The sequence below is a fragment of the Astatotilapia calliptera genome, chromosome 8, assembly GCF_900246225.1.
Source record: "Astatotilapia calliptera chromosome 8, fAstCal1.2, whole genome shotgun sequence".
NCBI lineage: Eukaryota > Metazoa > Chordata > Actinopteri > Cichliformes > Cichlidae > Astatotilapia > Astatotilapia calliptera.
Genome location: NC_039309.1, coordinates 2,582,246 through 2,608,578, shown reverse-complemented (window position 1 = coordinate 2,608,578; position 26,333 = coordinate 2,582,246). Strand labels below are relative to the sequence as shown.

Genomic DNA, 26,333 nt, shown 5'->3' with positions numbered 1-26,333 from the left:
TTTATTATCTAAACTTAAATTCTTAAATTATTATTATTATTATTTTTTAAAACTGATGAGATATTTTATTTTGTAATTGTGTTTTATTGCCTTTTTATTAATTTTTTGTTACTGTTTTCTTCACTGTTTTAGTTCCTGTAACACAGACAGCTGATGTCATCTTACCTCATTGAAAACCTTGATGATGAGTTTAATGCACAAAGTTTAAATGAAACAATTTTTCTAATTTATGGGGGAAATGTATTTTATGTAAAGGGTGCTAATGGGGAGGCTAATTCATGTTTTCCTAGTTTACAGTGATTATGGGGGAAAATCTGCTCAAACACTGTTTTGCCAAATGTCAAATTTCTGCTGTAAAGAAGAAAAACCTTACACTATGTCATATTTTATTCACATTTATTTTTGAAATAGCAATACAGTCCAAGACAGACAAGTGAATGAATCAACATAGGTCTACATTCCTTTCTTTATTAAAATTTTCACATATTGTTTCCAGTGCTCATAATTCATAGAAACATATAAATGTAGTCCGAATTTTGTCTGAATGGTCACATTTCTGCTTTTATTTTGAAGGGAGCATAGATGTGACACATTCCTACTGTTGGCAGCTTGATCATGTTGCAGATTTCCAGCCAATCAACTGAGATGAAGTTTTTTTCCCTCCTCGTCTCTCGCTCTCTTTGCAAAGGATTATGGTAGATGCACAGAAACAATAACAGAGCTGTAAGCACGGAGGCCTGTGCAGCAGGATGTCAGCAGGTCAGCTGAAGGACAGCGAGCACAGAGTCTGCGACGTGCTTAAGGGGGGCTCTTCAGCAGGACGTATTTATCCAGATCTATGTGCACAAGGAAACGTTTCAAGCTGTGATATTACAATCCTGAGGCCTGGAACTAATGACTGTTTGTTTTAATGTTTTATGTTACTGCAAACATCCAAAGTAAATGCATACCCCACATGATCTGGTATACCATTTCATACACAACCAGGGGACTTCCCAGAGCCCGCGACTGGCCTTAAGTGTGTGTGGGTGTTGTTTCATTTGTTTGCTCGTGTGGATAGTCTCTTTGTGAGGACGATGAGGAGGAGGAAGAAAACAAAACCAACACACACACACACACACACACACACACACACACACACACACACACACACACACACAGGACGGAGCCGAATAAACAGGTGGGCGAACAAACGTGCAAACACACACAGGCAGGCGGTGTTTACAGTCACCTCTCTCAGACCTGATTGTCTTCATTTGTCTAAACTAAAGGCTGCGAGCACTTCTAATAAAAACACTCCCTTCTACACAACATCTTCTTATGAACTGAACATAACATGTTTGGACGGGCTGCCAGGAGAAAACATCTGCTGTCTAAAAAGAGCACACAGCACCTATAAGCACAGTGGAGCAGGCATGATGATTTGGGCACCTTGTAACTCATTTGACCATGAACTCGTCTGCATAACAAATTATTCTTGAGGCAAATGTGAGGCCACCTGCTTCACAGCTAAAGCTTGGCCAAAATGAGGTCATGAAAGCAGAGCAGCAAGTCTACAAGAAAATGGCAGAAAAAGAACTGATGTGGTGCAACCTTCAGAGAGCTGTGCATAAACGAACACTGAAAACCTCTTTGAAGTCAAGCAGTGTGAGACAAAATTCCTCCACAGCAACAAAGTCGTGCAGACATCAATGACTTTGACTTACTGCTGCTGAAGGAGCCTCTACAAGCTGCTGAGCTGTGGGTTGTATTTCGTTTTTCACAGCACTGCAGAGAGACCTGTGAAAGTTTGACCACACATGAACCCTAAGCCTCAAACCAACGACAGGTAACATTAAGACACAATCATCGCTTCATTGCTCAACTGTGCATTTTGTGCTCCCACCCCAAATATCCAAAATTTTTATTTTTCACTGATTTTTTAAATGCAACTCATTCTTTTTTTTTTGCATTTTTTAATACTTTCCTTTATATGCTATTAGTATGAGAAGCTGTCACAATGCACATCTCTACCCCTGAAACACACTGACAGAAACTGAGACATCAGCAGCTCCAAAATGAAGGAAAAATAAAAAGGCTGAAGGCAGAAGAACAAGACGATGAAGCAGAAATAGATTATTTGTAAATTCTGACATCTAGTGGTGAGAGACTAGAATCACAGTGACGAAATGCCTTTTCTTTTCTTTCACATCTACGGCTGGAAGTGTTGCAAAACTGACCCAAACTTCCCCGAGACTCCTGCTCAATCACAGCATAGAATAGCTAAAAGCTTTCTTTGAGCTCACTCACTCTGTGGCAACATGACTGCAGTGATAAATCCATCACTAAGGCCTAACAGGAGGATGTACCTGTGTATATCTGTGTGGAAGGATGTGTGAGGGGGAAAACATGTATTTAGAACCACTTTCAGGTCGATCAACATTCCTGCCTTCACCTACAGCACAGCCACAGACTGTAAATAGTGACTGAAAGCCTGACAGTCATTGAAGAGGCCCACAGGGTAGAGCCTCGTGTCTAGCTGGGAGGAGCAGACCTACAACCTGGGAATGCCTCTGTGTCCTGAATGTTGTTCGGTATGTTTCAGCTGCTGATATTATGGGTTTTCAGCCACTATGTATGTGTTTTACCACCTATTAAAAGGGCCCAAACAAGGCTTTCCATGTCACTTTTTGTCCAGAAGCCTAATATTTCCAGCTCTGAGGGTCTTAAAATCAAACTTTAACAGAGAATAGGTTGCATAGTTAGCCAAAAAAACAAAAAAACAAAATCTATATTGGTTCACATCATAAAAGCCAGGAGCAGAGATTCATTTATTCAGATAGTTTTGCTTCCTTTGGTAAAAGCAGTCACTAACACTATGATCCAGCTCCAGTGTAACAAAGCAGTTTGTGAAATATTTGACGTGGACACTGAACACCTCCCACTTCCTGTTCATGCTGTACCTCATTTTCTTCACATAAAAGCTATTGTAATAAAACAAACAGGCTGCCTGTGAGTGTGATGTTTTGCTTCGTGACCAAGCTGTCTTTGTTAGTTTAGTGTTTTGGGGTTTTTTTTGACAAATGGTTATTCTGTAACTAAAAGTTTCTTTGTATGCAGACGATGATTTATTATATGTCAGTTTCAGCCCTTAGATGTTTGTTCTGTCGGCTGTTAGCAGACTGACTGTATTGCCCAGAATCCTCTATTTTAATCTCTTTAAGAAAGTGAGTTGATTGGGTGGTAAGTCATTTGGCTGCACTCATCTTTCTCTTTGTCTGTCTGCCGAATGTCAAAGGCCTAATTGTTTTTAAAGAAGCCACTGCCAGCGCTGCTGCCAGCTGCTGTGCCAGCTTATTCTTCAGAGCTGTGTGAAGCCTGAACTCTCCAGGTGTCACTGCAAAGCTCTGCCAGGTTCTCAACAACCAGCTCCTGCTCAGGGAGCGTTTGGCAACAGCGCGAAGATCTGAAATCTGTTTATTGTCAGAATATCAAACCCCCACCTCCTCCTGGTACAGTAACTTTTGGTCTGAAGGCTGGCAGGAAGGCTGATGCTGGCACAGGGGCCACAGCATGCCACTCAGGGACTTCATCCAGGCTTAGTGCTCCTCAGTAACTGTTGGAAAGATTTTTCAGGGTCGCTGCCAACATGACCTGAGTGGCCCGGAGAAACAGACAGCCACAGCGGGGTGCATGTCAACAAGTACTGGGACATCCATCCATCTCTGATGTTGTCCCCCCATCTCTCTTCAAAAACTAGTTTTTCACAAAGCATTCAAATGCAAAATTCTCATTTGGTGCTCAAAAATAATCATTCTGCATCTTAATCTGGGCCGCATCCATGTTATGGACATTATGATTTGAATCTTTGGCCATATTTAATACAGACATCCACCATCAGAGGTGTACACAGAATATGAGGAGAAGCAGAACAGATCACATTCAGTGACACATAATGGAGGCACGGCTTCAACTTCGTGGAAAAATTTTGCTTCTTGAAAATTCTTGTTTGCTTTATGGTAATACATCTATGGTGTAATGCAGTAGCATGTAACATGTAGCCTGCTGGGTGTGTGTGAGGCAGGTCTGACTTAGCGTTAGTTAGGAACATACCGGATAGCCCAGTTTTTTGCCTCCTCCACACCTTCCTCCTTTTAAAGTGAAGTTGAGTCAGCATACCTGCAAGCTTTGTGTTCAAGCTGAAACACTTTCCACTTTAACATCTCCCACGTGTTTCTGCACATGCAGCAACCAAAGGGAAGCATCTTCAGCTCCCATAATTTGGCTTTTTTCAAGCAAAACAAACCATGTCAGACATCAGAGCAGCAGAGCGTGTCTGCAGACAGCATGCTCGCTTCTTAGAAATGCCACTGTACTGCAATTTATTGAAATGACACCAGGGGGTGCGCTGTGAGATGGACAAAATAAATATGTGGAACAAAGCTCCTCAAACTGTGTGCTGAGCCCCACCGACATGCAGCAGGTGAGGCAAAGACAACCAGGGAGAAAAATAGGAAGTCATTGTGTATTTAAGTTCAATAAAGGAGATTTTTGTGGCAAACTAACCAAAAAGGAGTTTTCTTACACTTATTGAGATGAAAACTTTACAGCTAAAACGTCTTGATGCATTCTCAACCGTCCAGGTAAGTAGATCCCAAAAGGTTGATTCTGTTCAACCTTTGGAGATTTACAGCTGAAACAAACATATTTAAAGCCTGAATAGTTTCTTTCTGCAGCTTCGCCTGGATACTGAAGTTAAGTGCGTGGTCTCTTTGACTGACAGGTGTTCTGACACAGCTTGGACCTCTCCAATGTGCTCGTGCCGCTTGGAGCATTTCTTTAAAGGAATTCTGTGGCGTACAGAAGCTTCCAGTTTTAGAGAGTGCACTTTTCTTATTTATTACTCCGTTACTTTGCACTGATTAGCAGACATCTGTGTTTATGGAAGAAGCTGAACTTATCAGTCCGCTCTCTCATCCAAGAGATGCTGTAGATCTCATGATCTCATTTAACGGATCTACAGCATGCTCACACATGCCGCTGGTGTCTGTGCATGACTGAAAGCTAAGAGCATGTGGAAGGTGCAAGCACCTGCAGTTTCCAGAGAGCGGTGTAAGAGAAGTCTCTGGAGTGTTACAGTTATTTGACAGAGCTCCACCCACTCTGGCTCACCTGACAAACACGACTATCAGGAAACACGACTTCTTGACAGTAAAGGGAAGGAAAGCGTCACCTTTACACTGACGCGCTGAGCAGCAGCAAGAATACCGGGAGCACTGGGATCTTACAAATTAAGAACGCTTGAAGGAAAGATTTTGCCGAAGACTTGTTGGGAAGGTTTTGGCACTGCCTCCTCCCTGCTGTCCGTCTCTGCCAGGTGTCTTTGTCGCTGAGGGGAAAATGGCTTTCCATTCAGAGGAGGATTTATGCTGCCCTGCCTGTCATGACATTTTTAAAGATCCCGTCCTCCTCTTGTGTAGCCACAGCTTCTGTAAAGCCTGTCTGCAGAGCTGGTGGAAAGAGAAGCAAATCAAAGAGTGCCTGGTTTGTCGGACAGTGTGCGAGTGGAGTGATCCACCTTGTAACCGGGCACTGAAGAACCTCTGTGAGGGATTTTTGCAGAGTCAGAGAGCTTCATCGGGGTCTGACAGTCTCTGCAGTCTGCACTCTGAAAAGCTCAAACTCTTCTGTCTGGACCATGAGCAGCCCGCGTGTATCATCTGTCGGGATGCAAAAATCCACGCCGACCATCAGTTCAGACCCATTGATGAAGTTGCACAGGAACACAGAGAGGAGCTTCACACGTTCCTGAACCCTCTGCAGCACAAGCTGAAGCTTTTTAATGAAGTTAAAGTGAACTTACATCAAACAGCAGAGCACATTAAAGTGCAGGCTCTGCAGATAGAAAGGAGGCTTAAGGAGCAGTTTAAGAAGCTTCACCAGTTCCTAGAGGAGGAAGAGGAGGAACGGATGTTAGCTCTGCGGGAGGAAGAGGCGCAGAAGAGCCAAGTGATGAAGGAGAAGATGGAGGCTCTGTGTAGGGAGATGGCGAATCTTTCAGACACAGTCAGAGCCACAGAGGAGCACCTCAGAGCTGGAGATCCATCCTTCCTGAGGACCTACAAGGCTGTGGTGGAAAGAGTCCAGCAGCACCCCCAGCTGGATGATCCACAGCTGGGCTCAGGAGCATTGATAGATGTGGCCAAACACCTGGGCAACCTGACCTTCAACATCTGGAATAAGATGACAGACATGGTCTCCTACAGTCCTGTGATTCTGGATCCAAATTCAGCCAATCCAGAGCTCATTCTGTCTGAAGATCTGACTGGCGTGAGGCACGGAAAGAGAAGGCTCCTTCCAGAAAACCCGGAGAGGTTTGAATTCTGGGATTCTGTCCTGGGCTCTGAGGGCTTTAACTCGGGAACTCACAGCTGGGACGTGGAGGTTGGAGACAACAAGGACTGGGAGGTTGGGGTGATAGCAGAGTCTATGTGCAGGAGAGAATTTGTGGGCTCCACAGTGTGGAGCGTAGAATGCAGCCATGCCGGATACAGAGCGTTCTCCCCAACCAACAAATACATCGCTCTCTCCATCACAGAGAAGGTCAAGAAGGTCAGAGTTCATCTGGACTGGGACGAAGGGAAGCTGTCTTTTTTGGAGCCTGATACAAACACACACATTCACACTTTCACACACATATTCACTGAAAAACTGTGCCCCTATCTTTGCACCAGGAACCCACAGCTTCTGAAAATAGTGCCTGTAAAAGTGTGTGTGAGAAAGCTGACAGATCAGGAGGAGTGAAGTTACGGCTAGCTGGGCTTTAACCATGTAAGAGCACAGCTTTAATCACAGATTAGAAACAGGACAGATGGAGGCACAGTCACGATTACACAAATCTGGCATCCTTCGTCAACGTGCTCATAGCCCGAAATGGTTTCATAAAGCCTTGTCAGGGCGCGTTGTTACTGTGTAAATACTGCTGCTCTTCAGTTTGCACATGCTGGCAAGCTGAAGTGCAAATATACACTATATACACTGTGCTACCTTAGTTGACATTTCGTAGTTTGCTACCAGGAGTGTTTCCAGGATTGTTCAGTGACCAGAACTGGAGCAGAAAACAGACTCGTGCAGATGATAAGAAGTGTAGTCAATAACATTTTACAATGACTCTTTACCTAAGCAAAAGTAATAGTAGTACAAAAGTTTAAGCAGCAGATGATTTTACCAACGTCTATATGAATGTGAAGCTTTGTCCCCCACAACACAGCACAATAATTTAATAGATCTATATTTTAAAATTTGAAAAATAAGAATTAGCTTAAGCTTTAAGTGTAGAATATAATGGTTGTAAGTAGAATGAAATAGTAAATAGTATTTAAATAAGTTTCCCGTCACACAGGCCTAAAGTCAGTGAGCCCCTGGGTTGTTCACGAGTGGCTTACAAACTTTGCTGGCATGAAAGTGTTTTTTAAAGAAGTGCATGGAGCTGCACCAGGATCTCCTCTAAATTGTTTGATCATAGCAGGTTGCCGCGGTAACCAGTAGTTTCCATAGAGAAGGCCAAATGTTCTGCCAACTCTCACACTTTTACTAAAGTTTTACTAAAGCTCGGAGAGTAAGTGTGAAGTTTTTGTGTCCTTAATGCAAACTCTAGTTAACAGCAGCAGTCTGCCAGCGACCGCAGCAACAACACGGAGAGCTCTGTTGCAGAACTGTCTGCTACCAATTTCACCTGGTGACAGCCAGAAGGTCGAGCAACCAGGTGAAACTGGTACAGGTGAAAACACGAGAAAATGAGGAAAACTAGAACAAGAATCATACAAAGGTATTAATTAAGGAACGTTTCTTCACTTTGACAGATTGTAATTGCTTAACAAGTGTGAATGTGTGTGTGAATGGGTGAATGACTGATTGTAGTGTAAAGCGCTTTGGGGTCCTCAGGGACTAAGTAAAGCACTATACAAATACAGGCCATTTACCATCACTCTCCAAATGGTCAGAGAATACAGATTTTTCCCTAGCAACCAGAGGTTGCCAGCGGGTCTCTAGGCCTGTGTGATTGAGGCCTAAAAGCACTGAGTTAAATTCCACACTACTATTCAGTGGTGTAAGATTAACAGTAGCCCGGCAGCATGGGTGTGGGTGGCATGGGCACAAATTATATTTCCAGGTGAGCCGGTGACACCCTCTGTGGAAACACTGCTGACACAACACAGCACCAAGTGCGACAGCCTTCAAAAGGAGCAGAGACCTTTCAACAATAACTGTATACTGATGATGGCCCTGATATTCTCCAAGGAAGTTCCAGTAACTTGAAGAGGTTAAAGCAGAAGCAGCACTCGGAGTTTAAAGTGTTGATGAAACGAGTAAGTAAAGGATTTGTTCAGTGCACTTCCAGCGTCGCTGGAACTTTGTACTCTTCAGACTCTGTGCTCGACTCCCTGCACCAGCAGGTGAAGTTGTGCCGAAAACATCTATTGAACTTCATTAATTTTGGAAAAGCAAAAAGAGAGGCTTCTCCATTCTGTGACAACAACACCGTAGAACTGAAAATCCAATAGTCCCATGTTTTGGGTCACCACAGAGGAAATGCTCATTACAAATTAATGCAAGGTTGTTTGAAGTGATTATTTTTAATCTTTGATAAAGCATCCTTTCCTAATGGGAGGGGTCTCTTCCTGGATGACAATACAGTTCACATAGAGCTCAGTGATCATATGCTGTGACCTTGATCGTCAAAGCACCAAATGGGGGACCAGAAGCAGCGAATCTTCTTAAGACTCTTTTATTTGTCATCGTTCTGTCTGTTCCTCAAAGAGACACTCATCACCATCACGAATATGGATTTTGACACAATTATATGAAGTATAACTACCATCTAGTGTTCAGTTGTTTCATCATCTTAATGTTTCTTTTTTGATGCTATCATTAATCTTATGTAATCTTTTTGATTTTCAGGGCATATCACATAATCAAAGTAGCGCTCAACAGTCCAGAATACAAACACAAAGATGCTGCTTCATGTTCTGAGATGTTATTCTTTCTATCGTGTTTGATGGATTTAGAGAGAAGAGAAGAGTGTGTTATATTTTATTGATAAGGGGAAGCTTGTCTTTGAAACAGTGGACAAATTGTCACACAGTGTAGCTTTTCCATTTAGAGACAGGACATTACCCCCTCCACCCAGCACAGGTGTGACAGTGGCATTGTTTTCCTCCAGCTAACGAGTTTCAAGCCTCTAACAAGTAACGTGGAGACTGCCGTGGCCTCAGTCTGGTTGATCGATACCACTCTCTCATGTGGGACTGCACCACGGGACACAACAGAGGATATTGAATATTTCCATCCAGAACTGGGTCAGTTTGGGTTACAGCTGTTGCATGAAACACACAACAGAGGAACTATTTGTGTTGCACAACAAATGATTTTGACTTTAAATGTAATCTTGCCAAATGTTGTACCTTAAATGAACACTTTGAAAATATTTATAAGACCTGTATAAATCACAGTAGGGATCTGTTTACAGAAGGCAACAATGAACACTGCTGCTTGTTCGACGCTGGTTTGTGTATTATTTATGTGAACGGCTAAACAAGGTGCACTAATGGATTTGAGTATTTTTGCATTGATTCTGTTGCTTTTTATTTAAAAGCTGATGAACAGCCTGGTGAACAGTGGAAGATTGCTTTTTCAGTAAACTGCTCATCGTGTATATCACTGTGGTTTTTCTTTTTTAAACTGTGACTACCAAGTAAACAAAAAGTACAGTAGTTTTGCATTTTCAGTGAATTATTAACAATAAGTTACTAACAATACGTTAGTAATTCACTAGATTGGTTTAAATTATTAACTTGGTGATTCTTGAACTCATTTGGATTTTTTTGCAGACTTTAAAAGCCTCTACAATTATTTGTGTCGCATTTAGTGTCTACAATAGTGAATTTTGCGAGTTTACCTGAACGCAGCATTTGAAACGATAAGATTCATGAAGCCACTTGTGTGAAGTTTGAAACGTAACGTAAAGCAGTTCCGCTTAATGTAAAAAATGTAAAATTGGACAAAAAACTTCGCTTTTACAGAAACTTAGCAAAATAATAAATCCGCGTCACAGTGAATAATATATAGACGAATAGTTCACCATTAAATCCACATTTTCGAATTGCTCCGTCTTTACAAAAGCGTTCAGATCAGTTACTTTTAAAGGAAATTACGTTCACATGCGCCAATTTTACGCTTTTACTTTGAAATGTCGGCCGCGTGACTTCCGGTTACAGTATTTTCGCGGCTAGCTTGACACCGCGGGGGAGTCCAATGGAAGCCTTCGTCGCAGCCCGGAGGAGACAATCGAGTGAGATTTAACTCGAAAGCAGAGCTGATTTCATTAGATGGATCTTTAAAGGGCTTCTTTTCTCAACAGCCTTGGTCTGTGGTTTGTCACATTCGGTTTCAAACTCACCGATCGGCCTCTAACGGCGTCCGTTCGGCCTTGTTTATACTGTGCAGGGCTGCTTGAATCGGGGAAGCAGGCCCGGCTCTCCTGTGCCCGTTTAACGGCCGTCCTGCGGCTGGAGCGTGTTTTGTGCAGATCGGCCCTTTAGCTCACCAAGTAAGTGAAAATACCAGAAAACAGACAGCGCCAGTTTTAATGCAGGATATTCTCTGAGTTTTTCTTTTGGAGTTTCGACGTAACGCCATGTCAGTTTTTAGTTATTGTTAGCCATTAGCCTCGAGCTAACTCCGCTGTCTGTGTTGAGCTTACTGGTTATGCTAACTCGACTTGCTTGAATACCAACTTCAGGGATGTAGAAGAGCTCTCACCGCGCATTTAAATGGAAACCCAGTCTGCTCTACGTGATATCCACTTGTAAAATTTGTTATGTTTTCATTAATATTTATGCTAGCGACCAACCTGTGCAGAAAGCTGCAAATGAGCACGGTTAGCATGGTGCTAAGCTAATGGTAGCCTTGTTTTGTATAACCAGCTGGCTGAGAAGTACTCCGGCTGTTAGCTGGCACTTCTGCCCTGTGTTAACCTAAGAATAAACGACTTTCTTTTTCAAAAAATATGTTTTTTTTAATTGTCAGTTTGCCTGTAAATAAAATTTAAAAAAGCAGAGCTTCATTTTACAGATGTTGATTGATTCTGTGTATTTCTCTTGGCGGCTCCGGATCAAGTTGTAAATTACATTTAGAGAATCACATACATGTTCGTCTCGCCTAAGATGCCCTCTCTTTCTACTCCTTGGTCCTCCTCTTTCAGAGAATATGACCCAGATGCAACAATGACATCTAGATTTGGTAAAACCTACAGCCGCAAGGGTGGTGAGGGCACGTCCAAGTTTGACGAAGTTCTCTCCACCAAGAGAGGCACCCTGAGCACCAAATGGGGTGACACCACCTACAAGGCCAAGGTGGGCTCAAAGCGTGCTGGCGCTCCCAAGAATGACTCAGTCCTGGAGGTGTATAAGAGGCCCCGTCCATGCGGGGACGGTTTGGATGACCCGTTTGGGTTTGACAGTGATGAGGAATCCAAGCCCGTGTCGTCCCGGAGCGGGAGCAAGTCGTCTCCCGCCAAGCCAGCCTCAGCAGAGCCGCCCCAGGCAGAACGACCTGGGGTGTCCCCGGATACAGGGAGCAGGTCCAGCTTCCAGGGAGCATCTAAGACCCAGCCGAGGGCGATGGACGACACCCTTCGGTTCTTCAACAGCAGCAGTGCCAGCACAGGTAATACACAGTCTGTTAAGATTTTCCTGAAAGTTAAATCTGCAGTGTGTCAGTGTAACGCCAAAGAGGTGACATTCACAGCCTTGCTAGTTTAAATGAGCCAGCTAGTAAGCTCAGGACACGGGTGTCTTGCATCGCGTGTCAAGCACATCAGGGTGAAGTCATTTAAACTTGGAAGAAAAGTCTAATGTTCGTTATTTTCTTCCAGCTGCTTCCCTTTCAGTTGGCAGTGATATCATTTCAGACACAGAGAAATCAGTTTCCCCGTTTGTACCCCTCTCAGCCGTTCCCTGTCAGCTTGACTCGCTTTCAGCTTTCTGTGACTGCTTCTGGCTGCCTGCCAGAGATGCGAGCTCGCTCCTCACAGCGAGCTTTGCCCCAGCGAGCACCTCAGATGGCTCAGAGGGCTGTTTTCACACTGATGGTACACCGAGCCACACTGACGGGAAGCTAGCATGACACTGAAGTTAAACCCTGCCATAAACATGTGTATTATCTGCATACAAAGGCTGCAGATGTTGACTCGATAAATATGATAATGTCATTGATGAAATGGTTCTTTTTATAAAATAAAGGGCTGACGACAGCTTCTTTCAGAGTGGTCTGTTTGTACAGTTAAACAAGTCAATAGCACGTGGCTGTGAATCAAAAGTACATTTAAGCTTGTCAGCTTACAAAGGGCTGTAAAGATTGTGAGTAACAAGCACATTTGGCTGGCTTTATTACACCACAGGTACGCTGAACGTGCCACCGTTGTGTTTGCAGTGGTGAGATGAGGGGTATTGTGGTTTTTAAACAGACTCCAGCAAGGTTAGCTGCAGGCTGTTTACTTTCCTGTTCTTGAAGGCAGATGTCTAACCCTCATCACTTTCCTCCTTTCAAACTCTAATGTCTTATGGGACCTACATAACATTGGTGTGGTTGTATTTAACAAAGATTTAATATGAGCAGAGGCACACACCTCTCTCAGGTCTCCTTCAGCAAAGATGTCACAAAACAGCTCATCCAGGAGGCGTCCTGTCGGATTCCCGAACTGCTTTATCAGCCTCATGGAAGAGCAGCAGCTCTACTCTGAGCTCTTCACCCTCTGGAGTAGAATTGTGGTTGAGTGGGGTTAGCGTCTTTGCAGTCCAGTGGCGGTCTGTGGATGGTCCGTCTACCTGCAGAGAAAGCTGTTGTCGATTGAGGTTGTGCTACACAGGTCTGAGCTACCATCAGTCAGCTCTGCAGAAGAGCAAAGTGAAGAAGAGTGTTAAAAACAATGAAAAGCGTCCACTGCAGCCACCATCTGCTTTTCAGGCTGCATTTTTGATCTTCAAAGTTTTTCCCACGGACTCTGCCGTTGTTCTGTTCCCTGTTTTGGCCCATAAGAGTGCGCTGAAGTGAGGTTTTGCCTCATATACCCACAGATATTCGCCGCCAGCATACAACTCATAGCTGATTCGAGTTACTGAAACATTTCTAGAAATTGTAGGAAGTTCTGTGATTTGTTTTCCCGCTCTTCCCCGAATGCTCTCCTTTTTTATGTCCATATCGTCTGATCCTCAGCAGCATTGGGAGACTCCCAGATGATTACCTTCTTCAATGCAAAATACAAAACAATCTGACCACATGCAGGACTGGTTTACATATGTGTACATGCAAACCTGAATAATTACTGGTCATTTAAACACCATATATTAAGTTCAGTTTCACCAAACAGATTTTTCCCTTAGAAAAAGCTTTCTGTGGAAACAAATGTCTAAAACTAATACGAGTGCACGAATCGCCCGATACGCACAGATCACCTCACATGTCCTCGTGGTGCACAGATGCACGAATGTAGGCTTTGTTGACGTCCCAGTGTAAAACTGGGACCTCTGCAGGGGCCTAGAAAGCAGGGATAGGCCACTCCAGGCCTCGAGTGCCAGTGTCCTGCAGGGTTTAGATGTGTCCTTGATCGAACACAGCTGATTTAAATGGCTAAATGACCTCCTCAACATGTATTGACGTTCTTCAGAGGCCTGGTAATGACCTAATCATCTGAGTCAGGTGTGATGACCCAGAGTGAGATCCAAAACCTGCAGGACACCGGCCCTCGAGGCCTGGAGTTTCCTACCCCGGCTATAAAGGTTAAAATATTATTTAAATAAGCTGCTGCAACGTGCTGGTTGTTCTTCTGCTGGGTCAGTGCACAGCTCCAGATGGAGGGAGCGTAATGGTTGAGCTCCGCAGTGAGTATATGCAGCTGATCTCTGTACCGTTTGAATATACATGTAATCCAGGCAATGGAAATAGCACTTTGATGCTAATCTTACTATTCTGTAATAACAGCAGGCTTACATTATTGTTAGCTTAATGTCTAATCCTGAACATTTCAGGATGCAGCAGCTTATTTAAGCCATGTATTAACTGTCACAGGCTAATGAGTAGTTTCTGTAATTGTTAACTCTGTTTCTAGTCGACGGTCACAGGCTGTTCTGTTTATTTAGGACTGCCTGCTTTCTTTGAACAAACAAACAAAGAAAACCAATAAATCAGCAGCTTACATTTGTGGATCTGTGCAAAGCTGGCAGCATGAAATTTGTGTCCAAACCCCACGAGGGCATGTGACGTGATCTGTGCGTGTCAGGCGATGCGTCCACACGCAGTTAAGCTTTTGTGAGTGACGGGGATGCTACGTTTAGTTTTAGACATTTGCGTTCAAAGAAAGGTCTTAGAAAGAGAAAATAATCTGATTAAGATAAGATAAGATAACCTTTATTAGTCCCACACGTGGGACATTAGTAAAGCTGAACTTCAGAAATTGTGTTTAAGTGATCAGTATTTATTCAGGTTTGCATTGAGGCACGTTTTACGCGCAGTTAAATTGCATCATAAGCCGCAGACGTTTACGAGTCCTCAAACGTTGCACACAAATCACTACACATATTTGTAAATCTTTGCGTACGCTTGTGGATCATACCGTAGCATTAGCTATTTTGAGTCAAATTTCTCCCCATACCGTTCGCACTTAATGATGAGGAAGTGCTTTCTGCGATGTGGTGATGTGACGGGCAACGATAGAAACTAGGGCTGGGTGTCGTCACTGATTTCTAGAATCGATTTGATTCCGATTCACAAGGTCCAGAATCGATTTTAATCGATAAACCGATTATTAAAAACCCACCCCTAATAGAAACCATCAAAGACTCGCCACTGATGTGAACAGAGGAGAAGACTGTTCAGGATTCAATTTGCAGGAGAAAATGTTTTAGCGGGATCACTCAGCTGAGCTCGATTCTTCTGTTGCCACAGACGATCAGAAATTGGGCTTCTTGTGTCAACATTTACTGAGAGTCAGAGTCGGGGGAAGAAGGTGGTGGTGGTGGTGCAGTTGTGCTGTTTTGAAAGGGCGCTCTGAAGCTGAAGGGACTCGGATTGTCCGGTAAACTGAGCAATTCGAAACCAGGTGGTTAATAATCAGCTGAGCAAATGCAAACTACTGTACTGTACTACTGCAGTGTGAGGGTGAGTCAGAGTGAAGTCTTTCTTTTTTTTTTTTTTTTTTTTTTAAGATGCAGCTTTATTTTGAACTTTAATGAGAAAATTTGCTTTGTTTGTCATATTTGGCATTCTGAGAAGCTACACCTGTTCATTTAGCGCTGCTGCGTCATCGTTTAAAACCGTTTGGAGGAATAAAATTAAATTTATCTGCCACAGAATTTTTTTCTTAAGGACTTGTCTTGCTGGGCAAGTTCAGATACAATGAATCTAAGAAGAATCTTAATGGTTACATTCACTCTTATCTGCCCGTCACAGACGTGTTGCGCTCTCAGAGTTCAGAGTCACTTTCTGTGACGTTTCACTGCTGTAGAAAGAATCCAACTTACTGGAGCTCACAAAGTTGCTGCGTTTGAAGGCATTTTAATAAGATGAAGACAAGTTATTGCCAAAGACGAGAGCCTAAACCAAACACTAAACTCGGTCCTAAACTAATGCTGATTTAAAAAAAAAAAAAAAAAAAAAAAAAAGAAAAAGGGGAAAAAAAAAAAAAGGGAAACTAATGAAGCCGACTGGTGACAAACCAAGTCTTCGTTGATGGGGGAAATGGCTGGCTCCACAGTTAATGAACACGGGTTATTAAATGATATTGAGGGTAACAGAGAGTAGGACTCTTCTTCCTTTAGTGAAGGAATCTTTTAGTTCAAGACAAACATTTGGAGGCTCGTGCAGGTTGGAGCCCAGAGTCCTTCTGACTTGGTGGTTCTTACCTGGTTAAAGATTAAACACAGAGTACCTCTGTGCTGCCTAATTTTTGTTTTTAATACACCGCTCTGCAAACCCTTTAGACAGTCGCACACCCACACAGGCTGGAACACATACTGACATCAAGCCCCATCTGCCTCGCAAAGCCAAAGTACGCAAACTGCCGGCTTTGCACCTTCCCGAGGTGTCACCTCTCCAGACTCTTATTTTTATCTGCCCGGCTTTAAAGGAATGCAAGGCGATCAGCTTCCATCATCAAACGGCTTCAGAGCAACATTTTGAGTTTCTCGTAGGCTACAGAACAGTGTGTGTGTGTGTGTGTGTGTGTGTGTGTGTGTGTGTGTGTGTGTGTGTGTGTGTGTGTGTGTGTGTGTGCGTGTGTGTTGCTCCTCGCTCTGCCATCTGCCAAAGAACTGAAAGTGTGTTAATCACTAGAACATTTTGCAACCGCGTCAGCAGTAAAAACAGCACATGACTGGAAAAACAAACCCGAGCCCTTTGGTTTCCAAAAACGCCAAACTCAGAGCTTATCTGGGATCCTTTAGTTAAGACTTGACGTTTTACACGTGCACATTCAAAAGAAGGGGATTGGAGGGCGCTCAGAAAGGCCTGCTTCCAACCCTGCTTGTGGTTAGCCGTCATGAAGGTGTCCGATAATTAATTTATGTGTTAGGTTAATTTAGTCAGAATAACTTGAGTGTTTTTCGTAGAACTGGCAGACACTAATAGCTAACCTGTGTCTGTACCTGAGTTGTAGCCACGGAAACCCTCAGAGCTGCACGGCGTCGTTCACGTGGACTTGTTTTGATAAAGTTAGAAGAAATCGTTGGAGGGCTGAGAAGAAAAGACTAAATGACTCATCTGCAGCTCTCGGTTCACGTCACGCTTTGAAAGGACAGTAAAATATTTGAAGTCATGGAGGAATCATAGCACTTTATACGTTTTACACTCAGTTGATATCAGATTAAACACTTTGGGGAAAAAATGAACAAACAGCATTTAGATCTTAACCAGAAAAAGACCTGTGTCCACAGACGTACACACCTTGGTGGCGTTGGAGTGTGGGGCCTTTAAGGACCTTTAGCAGTCCTCTGGGGGCCTCGCTCGTTCTGTGTGTTTGATCTTCTCTCTTTATTTTTAATTTGTCAAATAAAGTCTGAATCATAAGCTGAAGTAACTGAAATTGCCTCCATTCCAAATTTGCTACCAATCAACCTTGAATCAAAAACCGCAGAAGCTGATATTATGTGACGCTACAGCGTGAAGCAATTTCCTGTTTGCTCAGAGGGGAAAGTGAAGCATTGTGAGTTATGTGCCACGGCAGAAGTGACACAAATAACCGGGGGTGCTAATAACCAAACGGCATGAATTGTCCTGGAAGTGGCTCCAGACCCATTTTGATTCTCTTGAAGAATTACAGCTGCTGGCAAATGACTGTTTGCTGTGAGACCTGGCTGCTGTTCCAGGTGTGTGTGTGTGTGTGTGTGTGTGTGTGTGTGTGTGACCTGCTTTTATTGCGTAACGGTGTTTTTTGAAATGGTGTAAGCTTTGGGTGCATCATCATTGTGCCGAGGTGTCTGTGAAGTTCAGCGGTAAAATGTAAAGTGAATGTAGGGCATATAGAGTGTGTGTGTGGTTGGGGGGCTTTCTTTTTTCAAATTTAAAGAAATAAAATGAGGGGGAATTATTTGGCAAGCAGATGTTTAAGCAGATCTAAGCTGCTTAAACAAGTTTGAGCATTCGGTTTCAAGAACACATCATGCAGAACCACGCGGTGTCTCATTCCTTCGAGTCCGGCTCAGAGAACATTGGAGGTGGAAGTTGGCAGAAAAGTTTCTCAGTTTAACCAACATGTTCTTGTCTAGTTTTTAAATTCTGTGTTTTCTGGTTTGTAGACAAACTGCAACAGGTTTCAAAAGCAAAGCCTCACCTTTAAACCCTGAAGTTTATTGTCAGTTTACTTACTGATTATAAGAGTAATAGTCACAAACTGCAGCGTAAATTTCCTTCAGTAGCATAAATTCCAGTTAAAATTCTAATGAACCTGAAAGTCAGTATTGGGTGTGGCCACCTTTAACCTTCGGCACAGCCTGAACTCTCTGAGGCAACTTTCCTATCGTAGTCTTCAGGGATAGTTTCAGTAACGTTGAGGTGTGCGTGTGTGTGTGTGTGTGTGTGTGTGTGTGTGTGTGTGTGTGTGTGTGTCCAGGTGTAATGCATTGGCTGTGTGTTTGGGTTCATTGTCATGGTGAGAATGAAGCTGCAGTTATTATATTTTTTTTTAATTAGTTGTTATTATGATTATTACTATTTTTCTGTTTTTAATTCACTTTGCTGGCTTCAGACAAGGTTCTGTGTGAAGGTCTTTTCTTTTCCCCCCTCCAGGCATATAAAGACTGACATTTTATGTGTATATTTATCTTCTTTTCATTATTTTTATAAGCACACAGGTCTAGTTTTTATGTTTTTTCAGTCAGCAAAGATGTATTTTCATTGTTGTTCTAGTTATTTGTGCAGCACCTTTTCCTCTTTCAAATATTAAAGTTTAGTCCATTTGATCTTTAATACAAATTTGCTTGTGAAAACTGGAACTGGACCAGCATAAAAATGACCGGTACCTTCAGTGACTTTGATGCACTGACTCTAACTCTGTTTTCATTCTCAGGAAAGTCCAAGCAGAGCTTGTTGTCCTCGTCGTCAGAGAACCAGCACAGCTACACGTGGTACCAAAACGTTTCTGAGAGCGACAAGAAGCCCCTCGCCCAGACCACCACCCTGAAGACTGGCTCCAAGGCAGAATCCACCTATGACTCGTGGGATGTTATAATGGGCCTCCGGCCACCTTCTCCCACACAGGAACCCCGCAACCCTGCCCCTACTCTGTCATGGGCTTCGGCGGGCGTCACGACGGCAGGCGGCTGTGACCCGGTGCAAACTCGGCACGAGAAGACCCCCTCTCCTCCACAGCTGCTCCTCAGCGACAGCGATGACCTGCAGGGCAACCCTGACCTCACTGAGACGTCGGATTACTCCCAGATGTCGACCTCATCGTCACTTGAAAGGAACTCGAACTGTCGGACATACAGGAGGCCCAACAAACAGGGCAAAGCCTCGGACTCCAGCAGCTTCGCAGCCACTGTTTTTGGCTCAGATCTTCCCAAATCCGCATCTGACAGCAATAACAAAACGACAGGTGGCAGAGGGAGCCAGGGCAGGACGAGGGACTACACAGTGTTGCACCCATCCTCCATATCTATGTGTAACGTCACCATCCAGGACCGAGTGGTGGAGGAGTTTGGGACTGATGCAGCACCCGCTTGTGGTAGCGGTAGCGCCGGTTCAGGCAGCACGACGCAGCTGGGAGAGGCCGGGTGGCAGCGGAAGAAGTTGGAACAACAGAATACAAGGTTGGTTAACGGGCACCGGCGGTCCTTGTGTGTCAGGGTGTTCCACAGTGTGGACAGTTTGATGTGTAACTGCCTACACCTGCTGATATCCCACAAGAACTACAGGAAGTCTAAAGTATCCCAGTTTTCCATCTAACAGATTCAATTCAATTCAGTTTTATTTATATAGCGCCAAATCACAACAAAAGTCGCCTCAAGGCGCTTCATAGATACAGAGAAAAAAACCCAACAATCATATGACCCCCTATGAGCAAGCACTTTGGCGACAGTGGGAAGGAAAAACTCCCTTTTAACAGGAAGAAACCTCCGGCAGATCCACGCTCAGGGAGGGGCGGGGCCATCTGCTGCGACCAGTTGGGGTGAGAGAAGGAAAACAGGATAAAGACATGCTGTGGAAGAGAGACAGAGGTTAATAACAGATATGATTCAATGCAGAGAGTCTATTAACACATAGTGAGTGAGAAAGGTGACTGGAAAGGAAAAACTCAATGCATCATGGGAATCCCCGGCAGCCTACGTCTATCACAGCATAACTAAGGGAGGATTCAGGGTCACCTGGTCCAGCCCTAACTATATGCTTTAGCAAAAAGGAAAGTTTGAAGCCTAATCTTGAAAGTAGAGATAGTGTCTGTCTCCTGAATCCAAACTGGAAGCTGGTTCCACAGAAGAGGGGCCTGAAAACTGAAGGCTCTGCCTCCCATTCTACTTCTAAATACTCTAGGAACAACAGATCGACCTCATCCCTCAGTCAAACAACTCGCTCTGTCTCTTTTTTTTTTTTTTTTTTTTTTTAAGTAACTGAGTTGTGCGACATCTGGTGATGGACACAAAGCTTGATGATCATTCTCTTGAGTCCACATCCACAGCAGACCTGTAGAAAGTGATTCAGTAGGTCCATAAACAGAACCTGGATGCTGAACATGCCAGCACAAAGCACCCAGAGTACTTCATTTGAAATTGCAGCCACTAAAAGCATATTTTGAGTTTTAATATTTTATATTAAACTGCTTAATAAAATATTTGTAACAGACTTGGAGAGAAAATACAGATTTAAATCAGACTGTTTCAAAGTAGTTTATTATAACAAGCAAAGAGTCATTTAGTATCAGGTTTGAGACGTTTGAGAGGAGAAAAACATAAAGCAAATACATAAAAATGCATGTAGGTAGTTGTTTATGCTGTGTGACTTCTCACAGGCACGGGGACATATTATTCAGTGAAAACCATCTATGATGCCTTTCATTTCACACATTTTACATCTTTACCATATCTCCGTCTCAGCGTGAGGCCGTGGGCCTCTTTGGTCTCATTTCAGTTGCTGAGACTTCATTTACTTCCACTCCACTGTAATATTTTGGCAGTTAGCGTAATGCCCTTTGTTTTGCCAAGAAGAACGAGCGCTCGGTGATTTAATTTTTTTCATTTGAATTAAATGACCTTGGTCACAGAAAAAAGTCCATCCATCTGAATTGCAGGGTTTTTTTCTTTTAAAATGCTGCAAGAAATCAAATTGATATTGATTTTGCTTTCATTACCTGGGCTGAAAACGATACATTTTATGAGGGAAAGTGTTAACTAGAATATGGTGGTTTGCCATTTCATGTTCGTGCTAATCATGAAACACGTTAGACTGAAGCCTGAAATGAAAAATCCTCTCCACAAGTATACTTTTACACATTAACATTCAGTTTTAATTAAGTCGTCTCAGCAGAATATTAACGCCGTTCCTCTGGATGTCCTCTCCGCAGGTTCAGGCAGACCCAGACCAAGTCGAAGAAGGACAGTAAGCTGGACCTGTTTGGCTTTGAGGACTCGGAGGCCCAGCAGGAGGAGAACAGTAGCGACAGCGCTGATGGCCGGTCCAGTTACAAAATCAAATACTTCGGTTTCGACGACATGAGCGACAGCGACGGCGCTGAAGACGACGGCGGCAGGGCTAAGCAGAGGAGGAGGGCCAAAAAGAAGGCCGCCATCACCACAGCGACCCCGGTGGTCACCATAGAGGAAATGCCAGCTGATGACCCGCCAGATCCGTTTGAAAGGCTGGAGGTCCAGGAGATGCTGGAGGTCCAGGAAAGGCCGGCAGTCAAGGAGAGCAAGAAGAACTCTGAGAAGCAGGAGAGCAGGATACGAACAGGTTAAAACACCAACACTGCCTGACTGATAACGCCGATGTAGTGATGAGGATATCTCGTGAAACCACCTTTTTTACAAAATCAGCCACAGAGCCGTGTGCAAAGTGTTACGGTAACATGAGCAGGCTTGTTGTTTTAATCCTGTGCATATCATCCAATTAATTAAGGAAGGACTGAGCTGAGTATCAAATAACATTCTGATCCCAGCTCGCCGACCTGGATCAGGTGTCTTGATTATGGACCTCTCCTTCAGTTTGACCTTTCCTTCAAGGTCAACACATTGATCTGCAGGTCAAAGTGATGATAATGATTTATAGAGCTACTTAAAAAGCATTCTCCGAGTGCTTCTTGTCTTTTCATATTTAAAATTTCTGATTTAAGTATAATCTGTGGTAACGTAAGCCAACACGACTGAAAAGCGTCGGCTCGACTCGCTCACTCGATCTCTTCAGTGTAACACTTGTTGGGAAGGTCCTGTTGTGTTATTTCATGTCTGGCGCCTCTGTTTGCTTCACACTGTGTGTGAGGTGTGTGCTCAGAGAGCAGGGAGAGGGGAACGGACTGCAGCGACAGCAGTGAAGACCGAAATGAAACTCTGGCGAATAAATTGGTCGAATAACATTTATTTGTTTTGCAAAGTTGAAACGATGTTCAAGTTTAGTTGGACGTCGCCTTATATGTGAAGTAGAGCTGGGCGATAGAACGATAACGATATGTATCGCGATATAACTTTTACTCGATAGAGAAATTAAACCATCGCGATAGACCTCGCCGCTCTTGTCCTCTTAAAATAAAAAAAAATAAAAAAAATAAAAGTTTAGCCAATCCAAACTAAGTAGCGCAGAGCCGAACCAATCACAGCCGCAGCGTCACGTCGCGTGACTTGTTACGTACAGCACAAGTGCCAAGCCGCACATGTGTTTGTTTGGGAAGCAGCCAGCGCGTAATGGAGGAAATGAGTGTGCCGACTAGAAAAATCAACCGAGCGTGACCGAAGAGAAAACAGATGATGGTTCCAACGCCGGAGAGATTGTCGAACGGAAGAGCCATAGAAGTTCCGTAGTGTGAAGGTATTTCGGCTATTTCAAGTCTGACAAAAAACAGAGTAGCGTGCACTGTAAATTGTGCCGAAAGCAAGTCTGGAAATACAATAAACTGGTGCATGCGTCACACTGTGCGCCACGTTATTGTTTCAGTGAAATGAATTTCTACAATACTGTTAATTCTACTCTCTGCAGTGTTTAAATGCTTACATATACACACAGTTACTGTCCCTCCACACATACGACTCGGTTCTGCTTCTGTGCCGCAGCTTTGTTTACTTTTTCCCACCGAGGCTTCTAGACTTCTGATTGGCCAACATTTCTGCACGGTTAGGAATCTAGCGCCACCTGCTGCTTTGGCATGTTCATAGCAGCGTTTTCCTTCATTTCTGCCTTTATGTGTGGACGGGATTATTTTTTAAAACGAAAACGGAAAATCTCCGTTTTCAAAAATACCCGTGTACGTGTGGACGTAGCCTCAGTCTCTGACTGGAAGCGCTAATTCGTCATTCGGCTTTTGTCAGACTAAAGTAACTGTTACAACTGTTTGAAAAGCTCAGCTATACAACAAGGAGAGATTGAGAATTTCCTTTTAGTTCTCAGTTTCTTTGATATTGACAAAAGTTAGTCAGTTTTGTCTGTTTCGTTTGTTCTATTTTGAAACTTAAACGCTTTAGCGGCTGCCTTTTGTGTAGTTTGCAATATTTGCCTTTATTTATCTGAAAAAGTCTCATGTTCCTTAAGTACATCTACCCTGTTGAACTTATTATGGGAAATAAATATTTAAATCAAAACAAGCTGCTGATTATTTCACATTTTACTTGTGAGCAACGGCACATTTAAATCTTACAAATATAGTTATTTGGGTTATATCGTGATAGATATCGTTATCGCCTGAAATGAAAAAAACATATCGTGATATGAAAAAATCTCATATCGCCCAGCTCTAATGTGAAGCGATGATAAAACGGGGTTGTTGCACGCCTGCCCTGAGCCTGTTGACACATGCCTGTCTGAGTCTGACTGGGAAAACCCTCTGACACCAGTTTGCCAGTCGCGCTGTTTCTGGAACAGCCTTTTAAAGAGAGAGTGAGATTCTTAGCGGTCCTCCAGTGAACACTGATTTTTATTTTGTCATTATTTTAAGGTCACATCATAGAGTCTGTAGCTACGACAGTGTGCCGTAATTCCATATGAAATGGAATAAGATGAGATACACTTCATTTATTCCAAAAGTAAGGAAGTTACTGTGTAACAGCAGCCAAAACATTAAGCACAGCTTGTTTAAAAAGGGAAATGCAAAGATTTTAATAGGTTTGAACAGTTTATTTTAGTGGGTTAGCGTCACAAAATACACCAACACATTTTGCCCTGCACCTCATTCAGCTCGTAGGGTTTTTTCTTTTTCGTGTCTCTTGCACACTAAAGCAAACACCTTTTATTACATCAAACTCTGAGTCTCTGAATCTGGATTTTCCTTTTTATTACAGTATTTCCTTCTATGAGCGCAGGTGGTTTGAGGAGCATTCACATTACTCATCTTAAATGCAGAAGAATATAACAGCTCAATAGAATATATTTACAAAACGACAAGACGAAAAAAGCTGAATAAAGTAAAAATGGCACGATCGGGTGGAATAAAACTGGAGCTGTGTGTGCTTTTCTTGTTGTTTTGTGTATGGATAAACATTAGAGAAAGCCAACACGCCAGCATAGACTGAACACACGGACACACTCTAACAACAAACACAATCAGCTAATCCTGTTTCACTATCCAGCAGGCGCTCACTGTTAGGACTGCTGGAAATGAGCTAAAGCTCACAAACACACAGTTTCATTTGACCTTGTTTCTAATAACATGGTTTTTTTTCTCTCTCATGTGGAAAAACTCCTGGATTTAAACATGATGAAGAAGCGTGTGCTTTCAGATTCAGGCAGCTCATGAGCATATTGCTTCTTTCTATGTGTGCTGTTAAAAATAATTAGTTTGGCCAGGAGAAGGGCTTTAAAAGTATAAATAGATGTGACATAATCTCAAATTTAATTACTTAAAAAAAAAAATGTTTCCCTGCAGATGTCCTGGACTTCTCAGAGGACGGCCTCAGGGTGGTGGCCAGCGGCCCGAGGAGGCCGCCTCAGGGCAAACCTGCAGAGAAGAACCCGGACACCCTCCGGAGGATCTTCAGTGCACAAAAGAAGGTCAGACGTGACACCGCTGCTGAGTCACATGAGGGTTTGCAGTGTTTATGTGACAGGCTGAGTGACTTAAGTGTGTTGAAATGTCACCTGGATGCACTGCAAACGTGTGGGCCAGGAAATCTCGTGCAGAGAGCCAGACTAAAACTTTATTTTGCCTTTATTTAACCAGGAAGCCCCTTGGCAGTAAAATCCTTTACAGCGGAGACAGGTCCAAAGAAGCACACAGTTACAGAGCTGCAAAGATATGAAACATAAACATCAGAAAACATGGAGGATAATAGAAAGTCTGGCTCATCAGTTACACAATAAAGGTCATACAAGTAATGGTCTAGTTAAACTTAAGAGTTAGGATTTGAGGAGCCACTGAGAAGAGCCAAAATCATAATACGGTTCATACATTATGGATTAGTAAATAAAATCTACTGGTGCTGTTGTCTCCTTTAGGCTTAGTTAGAGGCCAAGTAGCAGATCATTGCGTACAGTTGTAATATTCGTGCTGGATAATGAGAAGGATAACATGAATTGTGATATGCAGAGATTAGAGTCAAAGTGTCACCATAATTATAATCAGGAGCATTTAACAAAGTGCTCACTAGAAGAAAGCGTGTCATCCAACCTGATAGCAAACATTTGTAGGATGGTTTTACGGGCTCTTCACTCTCATTCAATCAGTGAACATCTTCATAAAACAAGAATTCAGACGGAATGAGCGGATGAAAATCAGCTGAAACCAAACACAAAGGAGTTTCATCAAGAAGCTCGTTAATCCATATGAACCTCTTCAGAGAAACATCCTCATCTCTAAATGTAAAACCAGGACTTGTTACAGAAAGAGATCTCAATGTACCTGTGGGGACGAGACTGTCCACCCACGTCCTGTATGACTCAGTACTGTGTGTGTGTGTGTGTGTGTGTGTGTGTGTGCGGGGGCGGGCAGAGCTGAGGTTTATCAGTGCATCGATGAGGGACAGACAGAGTTGTTTCTGAACATTTCTTGACTCCTAGTCTTTTATTTATCTGCCTGCTAATGGCCTCTACCTCCCCGTCTGCAAATCAGACTATTGATCTCATAAGAGCCGGGTCCCCGTTTCATAGCGAAGACGGATCGATGCTAGCGAGCCGCAGCGGTGGAAGTGCACATCTTAATATTACTGTAAATGAGTTGCCAGCGTCTCATACCTGAGGCGGTGTTTATCTCCTGTCCTCTCATCAGGTGAAAAACTTGAAGTGAGAGATTAATTGGACTTACTTGCATTAAACTGTAGGAGTGTTTTTAATCAGGCCTCTCTGCCGCTTCCGTACTTTTCCGAGTTTGTCCTAATGAGCTCTGCGACGCCTCTCTATTACAGCCGCGTGTTAATTGTGTTCTCTTTAGTTTGCAGGCGTTTTAACTTTGTTTGAAAAGGTGACGCGTGATTATCGTTTTAATTAGTAAGACTGATTTCTGCATCCAAATTAGTTTTGCGGCAGCGTGTCAGGATTTGTTGGAATGTGGTAATTTGTACCAGAGTTTCTGCCTCTGGAGTTAATACCGCAGGCTGCTTTTGCTCCGCTGATTGTCCTTTTAGTGCCCTATCTTTGGGAATCTGCTGATCCAGTATTGTTTTCCCCTCACT

The 26,333-nt window shown here is 43.2% G+C and overlaps 2 protein-coding genes across 3 annotated transcripts in view; both read left to right on the top strand.

Moving 5' to 3' along the window:
- The first annotated feature begins 4,602 nt into the window (after positions 1-4,602).
- LOC113028363 (tripartite motif-containing protein 35-like) lies at positions 4,603-7,789 on the top strand. Its single transcript, XM_026178572.1, has 3 exons — positions 4,603-4,622; positions 5,460-6,591; positions 7,637-7,789. Exons 1-3 carry the CDS (start codon positions 4,603-4,605, stop codon positions 7,787-7,789), a joined length of 1,305 nt encoding a protein of 434 aa, XP_026034357.1.
- A 1,202-nt stretch (positions 7,790-8,991) lies between these two features.
- Positions 8,992-26,333, top strand: part of LOC113027962 (wings apart-like protein homolog) — a 68,411-nt gene continuing 51,069 nt past the window's right edge. Inside the window, exons 1-5 of one of the 2 annotated variants that reach the window (XM_026177829.1) lie at positions 8,992-9,338; positions 11,243-11,706; positions 18,599-19,340; positions 21,089-21,477; positions 24,593-24,717. In XM_026177829.1, coding sequence (XP_026033614.1) covers positions 11,265-11,706; positions 18,599-19,340; positions 21,089-21,477; positions 24,593-24,717 — 1,698 coding nt within the window. In that variant the 5' untranslated portion in view covers positions 8,992-9,338; positions 11,243-11,264. Of the gene's footprint in view, positions 9,339-10,260; positions 10,589-11,242; positions 11,707-18,598; positions 19,341-21,088; positions 21,478-24,592; positions 24,718-26,333 lie in introns of those variants that run through there. The other variant, XM_026177828.1, reaches the window with a different exon arrangement.

Excerpts from the sequence above, each read along its gene's own strand:
- LOC113028363 (XM_026178572.1), top strand. The coding sequence starts at position 4,603 with ATGCATTCTCAACCGTCCAG. Across the intron at positions 4,623-5,459 it reads ATGCATTCTCAACCGTCCAG|CCACAGCTTCTGTAAAGCCT; the intron begins GTAAGTAGATCC and ends CCTCTTGTGTAG. Across the intron at positions 6,592-7,636 it reads TCACAGAGAAGGTCAAGAAG|TTAACAGCAGCAGTCTGCCA; the intron begins GTCAGAGTTCAT and ends TGCAAACTCTAG.